Source organism: Lemur catta, chromosome 6 (assembly GCF_020740605.2).
Source record: "Lemur catta isolate mLemCat1 chromosome 6, mLemCat1.pri, whole genome shotgun sequence".
NCBI classification, from domain to species: domain Eukaryota; kingdom Metazoa; phylum Chordata; class Mammalia; order Primates; family Lemuridae; genus Lemur; species Lemur catta.
Genome location: NC_059133.1, coordinates 54,285,947 through 54,301,885, shown reverse-complemented (window position 1 = coordinate 54,301,885; position 15,939 = coordinate 54,285,947). Strand labels below are relative to the sequence as shown.

Here is a 15,939-nt window from a genome sequence, read left to right as displayed (position 1 = left end):
TTTGCCATTAAAGCCCTATGTGACCTTGGCAAGTCATTTCCCTTCCCTAGGTCTTATTTGCCTTATCTGCAAAATAAAGAGGTAGAGCTGAATGATCTTTGGAAAGACGCTGCTAGTGTGGGCTGCCCATGCTCCCCCCGGGCTGCAGGTTGGACTCTGAGGACTGGGAAGGTGGGGCAGAGTCCCTAACTGGTAGTATGGCCAACCCTGCTGTGCTTGTGTCAATCCTCAGGTATGGCAAGCGAGTGGCAGACATAAAGGAGAGCAAGGAACATGTAATTGCAAACAGGTAAAGGTGGGGAATGTGCTTTCTGAAAGGGGGTGGAATAGGAATCTCACCTGACATTTGTTTTCTCTCACCTAAGCCATCCCTAGTTTCTGTATAGCTTTATCACCTCAACCAAAGAAACTGCTGCTGCCCCAGAGACTCTTGTGTTTGTTTTTTAATTTTTTTTTAACCAAGTCTAACTTTAGCGTTGGACCTTCCTCCTGCCTTACACCCCTTCCTAAGTGCGTCTCTCTCCTGTGCTGCCTCTGGAGGATTTTTAAGGGTGGGAGAGGCAATATTCTCTAGTTTCCCTTTTCTTCCTCAGTGGCCAGTTTCACTGTCAACGGCGGCAATTTTTGCGGATGGCAGTGAAGGAGCTGGAGGCTGTGTTAACTGATGAACCAGGACTGCTGGGTCCCAAGGCAAGAGAAAGAAACGGTGGGAGGGGGACAATGACCAGTGATAAGACCCTCTGTGTGGGGGGTGACCTCGCATTCACAGGATTTTGCATTTCTGAGTCTTTTGTGAGCTATTTGATGTGTATGTGCTGATTCCCTCGCGTATTCTTGGAGCACCCCAAAGCTTTTCATATCTCTGTTTTTGGCACTATCATAGCATGTCATATATTATAGCTAGCTATTTGTGTACTTGTCTTATGCTCTGTTTGAGTGTGAACTAATTGGAGACAGCTTGCTTTTTCGCTTTAAACCACATAAATGCCCAGTAAATATTTCTAAAATTTAACTCGATAGGGAGAGAGGGATACTGACTGTGAGCCAGTGTCAGCATCCATATATGTCTGATTTTGCGTCACATAGTTGAGATTGTTTGTGGGTGTGTGTGTTTATTATTGGACACTGATGATGTGGCTACACAATTATATCCATATGTATATTATCATGGGAGTTTTTTCTGTGCTTTGAAATCCACTTTTAAAGTTGAAAATTCTAATAGTCCCTGTCCTCTCCATAGGCTCTTTTTGCTTTCATGGCCCTGTCCTTCATTCGTGATGAGGTCACCTGGCTGGTTCGCCATGCTGAAAATGTCACCAAGACAAAGACACCTGAGGACTATGCCGACTCGTTAGTACTTGGCTAAGAACCTTGTCCTTAGATGAACTGGGGACAAGGAGGCATCAAATGACCTCAGGAGGTCTTAATTTCTGCCCTGTTATCACTGCGTTTGTCTTAATTCAAATTTCTAGTCTCATATATCTCTCTGTTCTCATCCTCAACTTTGTAGGAGCATTGCAGAGCTCCTTTTCTTGTTGGAGGAGATTAGGGCTCTGGTCCGAAGACACATCAAAGTGATACAGCAATACCACCTGCAGTACTTGGCAAGATTTGATGCTCTCGTGCTTAGTGACATCATTCAGGTATCATGTTTAATTGATTATACTTTGGAAATTTCAGGGCAATCCCTGCTCATTTTCCTATTGGAGTCACCCTGGCTGAATCTCATGCTTTCTAGATTGGGTGTCAAAAAATCCGATTTCCTCCTCTACATTGTTAAAAGAAAAAAAAAAATCTCAGCAGTCTTTTTTTTCCCTCCCTAAGTGAAACTACATAGAAATAGGAGAGAAAAATAAAGAGAAGCTGGGTGTTAACATGGCAAAGAACCCAGGAAGGTTCCTCCATCTCTTGCTTGGCTTTTTCTCTCTGTTTTTGGCACTTAGCAATGCTTCTACCTTCATACATTGACTGAATCTTGTGGCCCTGGTTTCCATCCTGGGGAACCTATGCCCACTCCTCTTTTAGAACCTGTCTGTGTGTCCAGAGGAGGAATCCATCATCATGTCCTCATTCGTCAGCACTCTCTCCTCTCTGAATCTCAAACAAGGTAACTGGGGGGAGGAGGAGAAGGCAGTGTATATATGAGGATGAACATCTTTTTTCTAGAAATATTGACCTTTGAGCCAGAGAATGGGACAAGATGTCTTTAAAGAGGACCTATGCAGTTGGATATTAGTGTGCTGTTTTATTTTTTCTTTTAAAGAATTTGCTTCTGTTTTTCTTCCAGTTGATAATGGAGAGAAATTTGAATTCTCAGGATTGAGGCTGGACTGGTTCCGCCTACAGGTAATTGTCTGTTGCTATTAGTGGTCCCCATTCTCAGATTCTTCCTCCCCCACAATCCCTTATCTGTTTATCTCTTAAGCTCTGCTTTATAGAGTGAGTCAATCTTGAAAACTGCCGATTGGATAAGACGTATACAGGCCAAATTTCAGTTCCAAGGCTGGGGGTCCTTTTACTCATCTCGTTTTCTCTGCCCTTTCCCCAACTCCAACCACAGGCATACACTAGTGTGGCCAAGGCCCCACTGCACCTGCATGAGAACCCTGACTTAGCCAAGGTGATGAACCTCATTGTCTTTCACTCCCGAATGCTGGACTCAGTAGAGAAACTGCTGGTGGAAACTTCTGACCTGTCTATTTTCTGGTATGTCCTGGTTCAGAGCTGTTTATCAATTCATTTTCTCCCTTAACTGTCCTCTGTAAAGGATTATAATTCCCCTAGACAGATGGGAAAGTCTTGTTTTCTTCGAGATCTCCTTAAAGGCAGATGCTCAAACTCCACGATGCTCAAACTCATGCCAGCTTCTACCAATAATCCTAAGTGATAGGAATTTGAAGTTGATTCCCTTTTGTTCTGTATTCATTCTCTTGTGGAAAGCCATTTGGAGTTTACAAAACCTTCCCTTCTCTAGGATAATCCATATGTCTAGTTCCAATCTTTTCCCATCTTTGCTGTTACCTTGGGGAACTTTTTTAGCTTTTTTTTTTTCTCTTGGGACATTGCGACTTAAAAGAGACATGAAAAACTTGGAGGTGTAGTGGAGAGAACTGAAAATACTTGAAGGGCTGAAAAATAGAGTTGGAGAATGAACATTAATTACTTTGCCTTCCTTAGGTAGCACTCAACATTTATTATATAGGTGACCACTGTTGTGCATAACTGTACCCTTTGAAGGATCAAACAAACAAGTGAAAAATATGTTGTCTCTGCTTTCTGTAATCAGTACAGGTGAGGAGACATAGCATTCATATGTGAAAAGGGTGTCAACATATTAACAATACTTGGAAATACAAGAAAGTGTAAAAAGAGTACAAGAAGTTGAGAGGATATAGGGTTAAGGAAAGATCAGTCTCATGGGATTAATTCAAGAAGGTTTTCTGGAGCCTGAGTGTCAAATTTTGGGAGGAATGTGAATTAGCATTACTGAACAACTTCTAAATTAGGGGGAATGGCCCAAATCATGCCAGGATTCTGAGGAGGAATAGCAAATTTTGCGTAAAGAAAGGGAAGAAGATCATCACTAAACTGCCCTGGGGGCCATTATAAAAGTCTGAAAGGGTTAAGTTTCTTGGGTTGCCTTCTGCCTCAAGGGTAGAGAAATTAAGGAGGGAGTGGTAAATACCAATACATGTTTATTGAAAGAATTAATGTTCTCTCCACCTCAAAGAGACCAACTCCTAACCCCTTTCTCTGCAGCTTTCATCTCCGTACCTTCGAGAAGATGTTTGCTGTGACCCTGGAGGAACCTGCTATGTTGCGTTATGCCATCGCTTTCCCCCTGATCTGTGCCCATTTTGTCCACTGCACGCATGAGATGTGTCCAGAGGAGGTGGGTATCCTGAACTCCAAACCATGTCATCTTTCTAGTCACGTCTCATCCCTATTCCTCAAAAACACAACTCCAGGGGTTGATTTTGGTCCCAGGAAGGGTGCAAATATAGGTATGTGATATGAGTCCCTAAATAGCTTGATGTAGAATGTATCCTCTCTCTCTGGGCCTCAGAGTCTTCTTCGGTAGGAGGGGGTAGCTCAGGCAAGGGGAGATCAGAGCGGTATTATGAGGAAGACGTGGCCGTCCCGGGGGTGACAATGTCTTCCTTGGTCCCTCTTTCCCATAGTACCCCCACCTGAAGAGCCATGGTCTTCACCACTGCAACTCCTTCCTGGAAGAGCTGGCCAAGCAGACCAGCAACTGTGTGCTGGAGATCTGTGCTGAGCAGCGAAACCTGAGCGAGCAGGTAGGCTGAGCCCGCCCTGTTTCAGCCTCCCCTCTGCCCGCGCTCACTGCCTTCTCCTCCGTCCACCCTTGCTTCCCTCTCGGATGCCAAGTTCTCTCTTTCTCTCAAGGACGACTGGGGCCTTTGTGTACTCAAGTTTATGGCAGGATTCTTTTCTTAGTATAGTCCCTTCAGTCTTTACTCCCTTAGGACTAGATAGAGGTGTATAAAAATACTCTTATTTGAACAGCTGCACGCCAACAAAATCTGTGCTGTCATTTGAAGAGTCCTGAGAGATGAGTTTACTTTCTAATTTATTTCCCCTCTTCTCTCTGCCCTGTGTACATATACTTAGGACAGTCGCCCCCAGATCACCTGTCTTGTCTCATCTTTCTGTTCATCTGCATCCTAATCTGTGGCTATTTGGGCATTTGGGGGCACCTCTTGTGTGTTTATCCTCAGGGCTGGTTTCTTGCCTTTTTCTTCTTGTTTTCCCCCTCCCTTCATTGACTCATAGCACCTGCTCATGATTAGCTCAGCCTAAATTTTAGAAAATTTGAAGATGAGAAACTTGTTTTGCTGTTGCCCTGGAGTCTTTTAGATTTCCCAGACTACCCACCCTTCCTGGGTTTGAGTCAGGCTTTGTAGCAGCTTTGGTAGAAGTGGAGCCAGGCTGTGTGTATGTGTGTGTGTGTGTGTGTGTGTGTTTACAGAGGCACAGTTACATTTTTACTTAACTTTTTTATTTTCTTATATGTAAAATGGGGATGAAAATACTTTCTGTACAGAAGTGTCATAAGTATTAAATAAAATAGAGTTCATTTAGTATTTGGCATGCAGCACTCAATAAATGTTAGCTGTGATATTACTTGCTACTTACTGGGCATTAAGCTCTGTGCTTGGTTTTTGGGGTGGGGACCCAGAAGGAAGATATACGATCCCTGCCCTGGAGAAATGTCCCAGTTTAAAGGAAAAGGGAGTACAAATACATGTTTGAAAGAAATTTGAATAATTAATGCAAGGAAGATATGCAAACAAGTACAATTGTAGGTGTATTCATCACTCACTACGAATACCTACTACATGCAAGGGACATTGGTGAGGAGGTTTGCTCACTGCTGTATCAGGGATGACTAAAACATGATGTGAATAATTTTTACAACACCAGAACTTTTGCAACCAAATGAGTATTGGCCCTCCCAAGTTAACGTTTTGAGTAAGTAATTAGTGACTAGTAATTACTAATGGAGTTACATTTTTTGGGACTGCTTTCAGGATCTACTGCAGACACTTTTGCATAATCTCAGGGTTGATGCATCCTTTTCCATCAAGGTGGACTTGATTTTTTATTTTTTTGAAACAGATAAGAATTTGAATTTTAAAAAGGAAGGTGTGACTATAAAGTAACAAAACCAGTTTTCTTGTGTGGCCCTTATGCTACTTTAAGAGTAATTCCAGCTGAGGAGTTTCCAGACATGCCTTTCACATGCCCAGCAGCATTGGAATAAATGGAGAGCATTCCAGTTACTTTGAAGGAGATACTTAAATATATAATTCTAGTTTATATTTTTTGTATGGTTAACTGGGGTATCTAGGTGAAGAGAAGAGCCGCTGGATTGATGTTTAAGCTAACTAGAAAGAAATATGATATTTCAAAAAGGAAGTGGGAAGAAAGTGATGAGCATATTGTGAACTCTGAATCTTTGGAGGGCTGTGGGGGTATGGGTAACTGTCCCATGGGACAGACTATGAAGGAATGTAGCAAGTGAGATGGTTGTTCTAGCTAGGAAATAATAACTGGCTTCCTAGGTTGGAAGATATTAGAAACCACAGTTCAGTGGTGCTCTTAGGTATTATTCTTTTTTTTTTTTTTGGAGACAGAGTCTTGCTCTGTCGCCCTGGGTGGAGAGCAGTAGTGTCATCATAGCTCACAGCAGCCTCCAACTCCTGGGCTCAAGTGATCCTCCTGCCTCAGCCTCCCAAGTAGCTGGGACTACAGGCGGGCACCACCACACCTGGCTAATTTTTCTATTTTTAGTAGAGATGGGGTCTCATTCTTGCTCAGGCTGGTCTTGAACTCCTGAGTTCATGCTGTCCTCCTGCCTCAGCCTCTCAGAGTGTTAGGATTACAGGCGTGAGCCCAGCCTAGATCTTATTTGTATTGCTTGAATTTTTCCATTAGGAAAGGCTCTCTCAGGATGTGAGCGGGGGAGTGACGCTCTGATCCCTGAAAGACACTGCCATCTTGAGACTTTGAACCTATACATGGAGAGATATTTATAAAAACTAAAAGAAGTGAACACATTCCAAATAGGCTCTCATTAGGGAAAGAGATGCATGGAAGGAGAGAGAGACAGGCAGAAAGATGAAAGAATAGACAACAGTGGAAAGACCTTTTAATAACTGATTGGCTACTTGGCAGATTTAGCAACAAATCTACCATTTCTCTGTTCACTTGTGTTTGTTTCTAAAGCTTCTACCTAAGCACTGTGCGACTACCATCAGCAAGGCCAAGAACAAGAAAACCATGAAGCAGAGGCAGACTCCCAGAAAAGGAGAGCCTGAGAGGGATAAGCCAGGAGCTGAGAGTCACCGGAAGAACCGCAGCATCGTCACCAAGTGAGGACCCGGGCCCTAGAGGGCCGATGGGCACTGCATCAAAGAAGGAAAAAAGGGAAGAGGGAGGGTGTTATAGCAGAAAATGTGGAAGTGGTGATGGGGAATGATGGATATGGAAAATCACTTGAATGTGAATTTTCTACCTTGCCTTTGAAGTCAGCATCAACACGTATTGTTCTAGGCTGAGTATCCCCAGAAGATGGAAGGGTCCTGAGGGTCATAGCCCGACACGCCCTTCCCAGATCCTAGCAGACGATGCCAGACCCATAATCAAGGCTCATTTTACTTTCTAGCATGGACAAGCTACACCTAAACCTGACAGAACTGGCACTGACAATGAATCATGTATACAGTTTCTCTGTGTTTGAACATACTATCTTTCCTTCGGAGTATCTCAGCAGCCACCTGGAGGCCAGACTCAACAGGTATCACTCTTTCCTTATTTTCTTTGCTGTGTAGTATAGTGTTCCTCAAAGTTGGGTTCCATTAGATTCATCCAGGTGGTCAGGCCACACTCTGGAGATTCTGACGCAGTCAGTCTGGCATAGGTCCCAAGCATCTCTATTAAAAAGCAAGCAAACAAAAAGAACCCCATCCCTCTTTAGGTGGTTTTGATGAATAGCCAGAATTGATCACCACTGGTTTAGTAGAATGAGCAGGGCCTTTGCAGTCAGCAGACCTGTGTTGATAACCTGGCCATTAGCTAAGATGTTGGAGTAGATTATCCAACTTATGAGTCAGTTTCTTTCCTCATCAAGTAAGGATAACAGTATTTACCTTACAGATAATTGAGAATTACCTACAATTTAGAATTGGCAGAGAATGAAAGTGAATAATGAATGCAAAGCTCCTGACATACGTTAAGCCTCAGTAAAATACATCCTCTTCCCTCCGCTTTGCCCCTTATTCTATTGTCCCCTAAAGTAGGAGGAATACCCTTTACATAGGAATTGGGCACTATGGTCAGCAATGAGGGCAATGGGAAGAAGAATTATTATGAATAATCCTCTATTCTTCTGAGTTTTGTTTTGGGATATGTAGCTTATTTATTCATTTAACAAATATTTATTGAATACCTACTGTGTTAGAAGTGTTCTAATAGCTGTTGATACAGCAGCATACAAAACATAAAAATTCCTGTCCCCACGAAGCTCACAGTCTAGTGGGAGAGATAAACAAAATAAGAAGATAGAATGCATAGTAGCTTGGATAGTGATAAGTGCTAAGCAGAAAAATAAAGCAGGAAAGGGAGATAGGAGGTGTGTGGTGGTGGTGGTGGTGGTGGGTGTTGCAGTTTTAGATAGGGTGGCCAGGGAAGGCTTCCTTGAGAAAGTGACATTTGAGTAAGCCTGCAAAGGAACTGAGAAAGCCAGGCATGCCACTCTCAGGGCAAAGAGGAATGCTTTGCAAGTGCAGAGGCTCTGAGGTGGAAACGTGCCTGCCGTGTTCAAGGGACATGGAGGAGGCCAGTGTGGCTATGGCAGAACGAGCCTGGTAGGACATGAGGTTGGAGGGCAGGAGAGGCAGACTGTGTAGATGCTTATATGTCATTGTAAGGACTTTGGCTTTTTTTCTGAATGAGGTGGGTAGCCTTGGTGGATTTTGAGCAGAGCTGTAATTGTAAAATTTGATGCAATATTTCACTCTGGTTGCATTAGCGGGGGGCAAGGATAGAAGCGGGGAGACAAGTTATGAGTCTATGTTTTGATTGTAGGAGATGCAGATTTATTTTTCAATTAGGTTTTTGCTTGGGTGGAGTAAAATTTGTTTTCATTATGTACACATTAGCTATATGGAAGGAAGTGTCTCAGTCGCATGCACAATGTCAGGAAGATGACAGTGTGATAATAGCCCATTTGCAAACCTTCAGAAACTGGTGGTGGTTTCCAGGCCCTGGAGCAGCACGTGATGTTCAAGTTTTCCCTGCATGTCTCAGAAGCTGGCCTCACCAACCTCAGTGTTCCCAGAGCCCCAGGGTTGGCCTAGAGGTTTAGCCTCGGTGAAAACTCTAAAACAAGTTAGGCTTGCCCTCAGTCTGTCCCTTCTGTATTATTTCCCTCAAGTGGTATGTGAGGGTCTTTTCCCTTTCATCTGCCCAGCAGACCTTCCTGTTCCCCTCCCCTCCCCTGTCATAAGCATTTTGCCAAAAACACAAAAAACTCCCAAACATTTATGGCGTAAGGAAGACTGGTTAACTCATTCATATTGACATGCAGATGACTGACAAAGGCTACCTCTTTCCCATAAGGGTTATGTTTTAACAAGGAAAAAAAGCTGTTAGTCAAAGGACTGACTCTAATTGTGAAATCTCTGATACCTGGGAAAGGTATTTTGGAAAGAGTTGGGGCTCCAGTGGGGAGGGGTCTTGCTGATGTGCCCCTGTAATAGTATAAGGGAGGCAGTTATTCCACCCTCTCTAAGGTTGGCTATAGCTGCACGCTAGCCAAACATGCTCTCTATCCTGCCCTGGCATCCCATGGCTAACTTGGGATTGCACTGCATTTCCAAGGATTTCTAAGCATGGTTTTCCATTTCTGACAATGGTTGGAACCAGTTCTCTCCAAGGACAGAACATAAATACTGGCACTGAGAATGCAGGTGGTATACACTCTCAGGTAGAGTTTGATAGAATTTGAGAACTCAGGTCTTTTACCACCTGACCCAGTTTCTCCAAAGGGGCAGAAAACCTTGGTGATTAAGAATCAAATGTTGTTGGAATCAAGTCCCAGCTCTGCCACTGGCAGCTGTGTGGTCTTCAGCAATGATTTAATATCTCTGTGTCTCAGTTTCCTCATCTGTAAAATGGGGATAATAATTGTCCCTACCTTATTGGGTTGTTATGAGGTTTAAATGAGATATGTGTAGTAAAATCATAGCACAGCACCTGGAACACTATATACACTCAGTAATTGTTACCACGTTCATCATTATGATTGTAATTATGGATTTGTATCACCCAGAGCCATTGTGTGGCTGGCTGGCTACAACGCCACAACCCAGGAGATCGTAAGGCCTTCTGAGCTGCTGGCAGGACTCAAAGCGTACATCAGTTTCATACAGTCACTGGCCCAGTTTTTGGGTGCAGATGCTTCCAGAGTCATCCGCAATGCCCTCCTGCAGCAGACGCAGCCGCTGGACTCCTGTGGGGAACAGACTATCACCACTCTCTACACAAATTGGTTAGTGTGCTTATCCTTTCCCGCTGCTTCACCTCTGTTAGCACTTTTTCCTTCACTCAGTAGGACCGCAGGGCCCAAGCATGTTGTCTCCCAGGGTCAGAGACCCCCAAATGGAGGCTGGTTTCTGCTTGAGGATTGGAACAATAGCCTGGGCAAACCCAGCTCCCCTTTAGTCCACTGTGGAGTTTCCTTCTAGCCGTCAATGCAATATTGACCCACCCTGTAGTTATTTAATCTTTTTCCTCTTAATCTCCAGTTCTTCACCTTCCTTTTCTGGATTCTTACTGTTTCAATTTCAAATGATCTCTCTTCCCCTTTCTGAAGTTCTTATTTCTCTTTTTTGCCCTAGCTTCTCCCTCTGAAAACCATTCTGCCTACCCCCATCTCTCCAGAACACTATCTCCTTGTCCCCTGACATGAACATGTAGACTCTAGTAGATTGTTCTTAATAGAGAAGGGGGCTTCCTCCCCCAAACTGGAGAAGGTGGAATCAGTTTCCTTTGAGATTCTAAGGAATGGAAAGGAACTGGATTCCTACCTTCCCAAGCCACTGGGTGGCGCTCTTAATCCAAAATCAGCTCAGTAGGAGCCAGGCTGCAGAGAGCCCCTCCTGAGTAAGGGGGAACAAAGTTTGCAAACACAAAGGCCGCCAGGGGTCAGGCAGGTAAAGTAATGGATGTGGTGGGCTAAGTGGGGACCTTGAGGAGTTGGAGAGGGAGAGCCCCTCTAAAGGCGCTCCACCTGATTGCTGCCCCACTAAATCCTCATTTTTTATGTGAAATTTCTGTTTCAAAATTTTGATAGCTAATTATCCACGAGCTCCAGAGTTCAGCCCCTCTTCTCCTCTGCAGCCGTTTAACATTAAATTAAAAGGAAAAAAAAAACCACCCCTATTTGACTGCTGGGTTCGGCCCAGTGGTGATTAGCTTGTGATGTCTATAAGATACAGACCCAGACCCAGAGCTAGTGCCTGGGAGTGGCAGGGACTGCTCAAGCCTTCCTCTGCCAACACTGGCTGGAGCCCAGCCCCTCTATGCTTGCCCAGCGGTCAGGAGGGAATGTTACAAAGTAGATGACCAGATGCCCACGGGTCGTCTCTCTGCCCAGAAGGTTTGACTTGAAACTGGCTTCCAGGATCATAGGTCCTCAGTCCAACATTCTCCTTGGAGAGATTGAGGCTAAATATATTTCAGAGGAGCCCAATTAGTAGGAATTTTTTTCTTGCTAGGTTGAGCCTGTGAGGGTAAGTGCAAGGGGAGTACAGCTATTGGAAAAGCACAGAGGCTGATGAAGGGGCGTGCGTGCCATTGCATTGGACGGCACAGCAAAATACTCTGCAGCTTAGAGACGAAGTGGAATTATATTACTGCCAGTTGTCTCAGATCCAACAGCGTAGGGTATTAATCAGACAGTTGTCCTGTCTTCTTTGAGTCTCTTCACCCTACTCCAGACTTTAGCAGAGTTTCTCTTTCTGAGCCCAGTGGTGGTAGCAGGGAGAAGGGATTAGCCACTAATCGTCTGTGCTTTCTTGGCCAACCCTGCAGGTACCTGGAAAGTCTGCTCAGACAGGCGAGCAGTGGGACCATCATCCTCTCCCCAGCCATGCAGGCCTTCACCAGCCTTCCCCAAGAGGGAGAGCAGAACTTCAGTGCAGAGGAGTTCTCTGACATTTCTGGTGAGCCCGGGGCCTGGTCTCCTTGTCAAGGAGCTGAGCTTTCCCCCTCAATACAATCATTGGCCTACAGACCCCGTGGGAATTCTCCTGCCTACGCTCTCCTCAGTGTCTCTGCTAGCCTCCACCTTCAGGACAATAAAAAGAGATTCTCATTGAGGCCTAGGGTTGAGGAGTGGCCTGGAAGTTGAAGGTCAAGAGGGAAAATGGGGGGAGTTTAGGAGTTAGGCAGGGGCACTCAGCTCGCTGAAGGGATTTATTCTTTGAAGTGTGCTAAATGGTTATTCTCCATTTCCACAAAGAATGAAAGAGTAGGACGTAGTGTAAAGCGTAAAGGATAAAGTGCAAGGAGGAATTCTCGTGCTTGGAATTATTTAACTGTGGTCTGAAGTCACAACATCTTCTTCCCTAGACATAAATTTTAGAGCCTTAGCCAGTGTTTGGATTGCTGATATTTAATAATAATAATGATAAAATGATAAATTACATACATTGTGGGCTAAGTTATAATGTTTACACATATTAATGCATGTAATCCTCACAACAGCCTTTAGGTAGATACTGTTATCCCCATTTTTCAGATGAGGACACTGAGACACAGAGTTTAAGGAGCTTGCTTAAGGCCACGCATTCATAAATAGTAGGACTGGGAGTTCAAGTCAAGACAGTCAAATTTCAGAGGCTGGGTGCTTAAGTACCGTGTAGTGCTGCTCGCTGGTATACAGAAGTGCTTTCGGGTCTCAAGGCAGAGTGAGTAAGGGATGTGTAGTGAATGAGTTAGGAAGCCATTCCCTTTTTAAAGAAGGCTTGAAACCATACAGATCCTTTTTAATATACTTGTTTTACCCACTGACTAATTCATAAACTATGCTACTTCTTCCTCCCTCCTCTCACCTCCATATAAATCATGGATGCTGCATGGTATCTGGGACAGGCAGAAGATGTTCCAGTGACCCTGCCCTCTCCAGTCTTCCCCTTCTTTGGGGGTGTCAAGAAAGCCAGAGTACATAGTTCTGTTTTCTTTTCTTTTCTTTTCTTTTTTGAGACAGAGTCTCACTCTGTTGCCTGGGCTAGAGTGCCGTGGTGTCAGCCTAGCTCACAGCAACCTCAAACTCCTGGGCTCAAGCGATCCTACTGCCTCAGCCTCCTGCATAGCTGGGACTACAGGCATGCGCCACCATGCCTGGCTAATTTTTTCTATATATTTTTAGTTGTCCAGTTAATTTCTTTCTATTTTCAGTAGAGATGGGGGGCTCTCTCTTGCTCAGGCTGGTCTCGAACTCCTGAGCTCAAACGATCCACCCGCCTCAGCCTCCCAGAGTGCTAGGATTACAGGTGTGAGCCACTGCGTCCAGCCCATAGTTCTGTTTTCTAGTTCTGCCTCCTTACCATCATCCCACTCCCATCAGTAAGCTGACCCTACTTCTTCCCTGCTGGAGGTTTCAGATGTCCCCTTCTCATCAGCTCTACCCACAAACCGTAGGCAGCCTCTAAAATCAGCTTTAGGTCTTGCTGACAAATGACAAGCAGCAGGAGGTAATGCTCATTCCCCCTTCTACCACCCCCACCCCAATTTCTCTGGGTTGCCATGGTGATGGGGCAATGCTACTACAAAAATAGATAGATGGAAAGAGAAAGATGCCCTAGGGTTACTAGCCAGGGGTAGAGAAGACTGGAGCAAGGAGGTCTGGCAGATCTAAACCGGTGATCAGTGTATCTCCTCTCTATCAGCTCCAGAGTACACGATTGAGCCCCTCTGCCTCTATGTCAGCCATTTTAGCATAATCTAAGTTGACCAGTTCAGAAATCCTTTTATAGTTCTCAGCTTAGTTCTTTCTGTTGTCAATAGGTGACTCTAAAAATGTCTAATATCTACTGGACAAGGCTCTGTTTCAGCTGCTGTGACCAGTTCTACTTCCTCTGTCACTGGTGGAGGTGGAGATCAACTGGTCCTGCCTTCAAAGACCTGAGCGTAAAGCCTTGACTTCCTTTTCTCTCTGAACTCTTATTAACAACATTACACTTGCCTCTCTTCTACTGGTCTTTCATAATTTTCCCTGCTGGGATGGCCCAGAGCCAAAGATCATGGCTAGAGCTCTTTCCTGTCTGAATTTGTCACTAGTGTTTCCAACGTGGGATTTCCCCAGGCAGGTTTTATTTAATTCACAGAAGGCCAGAGCAGGCTGGGGAGTGAGGGATAAGGCAGTGGGGGCAGATGAAAGAGAAGAAGGATTTAGAGGAAAAAAGAACTGGGACTCTGGGGATGTGTGTTGATTATGAAAAAAGAAAAGGTGGCTCAACGACAGGGAAATTTGGACAGTGAAGTACTAAGTAAGGGAAGTGAAGGGAGAAACATGCAAAAAGCCAGACCTTAGGTAAGGAAATAGTTGTATCTTCTGGGACACAGTAAGGGGTATAAGGCGTTGCACTAGGTTTCTGGTACCAGCCCCAGATGTGGTTAAGTGACCTGGGACAAGCATTTAGCCCCCTTATCTGTAAAACCAGGATGATAGTACCTGCGCCACATACTTAATAATTATCATCACAATAATCCCTTATTCATATATACCTTTATAATTTTCTAAGGTTTTTATGTGTGTCTTATTTACTCTCACATCCACTCTGTGAAGTATTCATGGCAGATATTAATTTCTTCATTCTACAGAGATGTAAACTAAAGCTCAGAGAGGTTCAGTGACTTGTTTAAGGTCTTACATCTAATAAAATAGTACAGCCAGTACAGCCAGAGTAAAACCCAGGTACCAAGTAAAGGGACTTGGGAAAGTATAGATTCTTGTAAGAGAGTAAAGCAAGTAGTTTCCTGTGCTAAGTATTGGTGTGAGTATCGGTGGGGAGAGGGCGAATGTCCCGCGGACAGGCCAGACCTGCCACCTGAATGTAGGATTTCAGGCCATCTTTGCTCCTTGACTTCCTGTTTCCTTTCACTGATGGAAAACATTTTAAATGTTCAAATTACCCTATAGCTGTTGTGTAAATGCCCCGGTGCCTTCTGAGTCCCACTTGGGACCTCTGTAACTCTGTTCCAGAGATGCGGGCCTTGGCTGAACTCCTGGGCCCCTATGGCATGAAGTTCCTGAGTGAAAACCTGATGTGGCATGTGACCTCTCAGATTGTGGAGCTGAAGGTATGGTGGACACAAGCCCTGGGAAAAAGGTTCCCCCCTGGGAGAAAGGGGGTAGGTGTAGGAGACTGGGAAAGAGGTAACGTTGGTCTTCTTTTCCTGCTTAATATTTCTGTGTTCCTGGGCTGCAGAAGCTGGTAGTGGAAAACATGGACATACTTGTTCAGATCAGATCCAACTTTAGCAAGCCGGACTTGATGGCTTCCCTGCTGCCCCAGCTGATGGGTGAGCACCCTCTGCAAGTGAGAAGGAACTGTGGGAATAGCATTGCGAATGGCAGGAGTTTTCAGGGATCTGGGGGCTAGGCTGGGTCTGAAGAAGCAAAATCATTGCTATTCTCCTAAGCTCCCTTCTCGAACACCCTTCTTTCTCCTCAGGGGTTGAAAATGTGCTGAAGCGCATGACCATCATTGGAGTTATCCTGAGTTTTCGGGCCATGGCTCAAGAAGGACTTCGGGAGGTGAGCTGGGGAGGAGTGAGGCTGTCACGGAATCACTGACACCTCTGTGGGTAGGCTTCGTATGAGAAGTTGCAGAAGGGGTTGGTGGGCATTGAGAAGAAGGAGCTTCATGAGGCAGAGGTCTTGGAAGATTCCCAGGGATAGATGAGCTTAGGAAACCTAGAGGCATAAGGAGAGGGATGGCTTGGAAAGCTGGCTAGGTTCTCTTCTAAGTCAAGCTCTTTTTTGTTTGTTTCCACCTATTTTTGAAGGCACTGCTTGGTTACTGTCCTGTGGACTCATTTATCTTCTCTTTCTTCCAGGTCTTCTCCTCCCACTGCCCATTTCTTATGGGTCCCATTGAGTGCTTGAAGGAGTTTGTCACTCCAGACACAGACATCAAGGTAGGGAGGAGTCAAAGTGGAATCTAAGAGATTTTTGTTGTTGACAAAGGGTGTAGCTAGGATCGTGTAAGGGAGGGATGGCTCTGAAGAATACCATAGGGATAATGGCCAGGATTTGAATAGGAAGCCTGGGCAGACAGTTCTTCTTGTAGAGAGAGACAGCAGAGCTGGGGATACATGGGGGGCTGGAGGGAAGTGGGAGCT

General features: G+C 44.8%; 1 protein-coding gene across 1 annotated transcript in view; it reads left to right on the top strand.

Moving 5' to 3' along the window:
- NCKAP1L (NCK associated protein 1 like) overlaps positions 1 to 15,939 on the top strand; it is a 42,981-nt gene that overhangs the window by 15,765 nt on the left and 11,277 nt on the right. The window contains exons 10-26 of the mRNA XM_045553736.1: positions 233 to 289; positions 594 to 690; positions 1,241 to 1,350; positions 1,511 to 1,643; positions 2,026 to 2,107; positions 2,288 to 2,346; positions 2,561 to 2,706; positions 3,760 to 3,892; positions 4,182 to 4,301; positions 6,754 to 6,899; positions 7,193 to 7,324; positions 9,860 to 10,078; positions 11,623 to 11,753; positions 14,798 to 14,895; positions 15,024 to 15,117; positions 15,270 to 15,352; positions 15,655 to 15,735. Coding sequence (XP_045409692.1) covers positions 233 to 289; positions 594 to 690; positions 1,241 to 1,350; positions 1,511 to 1,643; positions 2,026 to 2,107; positions 2,288 to 2,346; positions 2,561 to 2,706; positions 3,760 to 3,892; positions 4,182 to 4,301; positions 6,754 to 6,899; positions 7,193 to 7,324; positions 9,860 to 10,078; positions 11,623 to 11,753; positions 14,798 to 14,895; positions 15,024 to 15,117; positions 15,270 to 15,352; positions 15,655 to 15,735 — 1,921 coding nt within the window. The remainder of the gene's footprint in view (positions 1 to 232; positions 290 to 593; positions 691 to 1,240; positions 1,351 to 1,510; positions 1,644 to 2,025; positions 2,108 to 2,287; positions 2,347 to 2,560; positions 2,707 to 3,759; positions 3,893 to 4,181; positions 4,302 to 6,753; positions 6,900 to 7,192; positions 7,325 to 9,859; positions 10,079 to 11,622; positions 11,754 to 14,797; positions 14,896 to 15,023; positions 15,118 to 15,269; positions 15,353 to 15,654; positions 15,736 to 15,939) is intronic.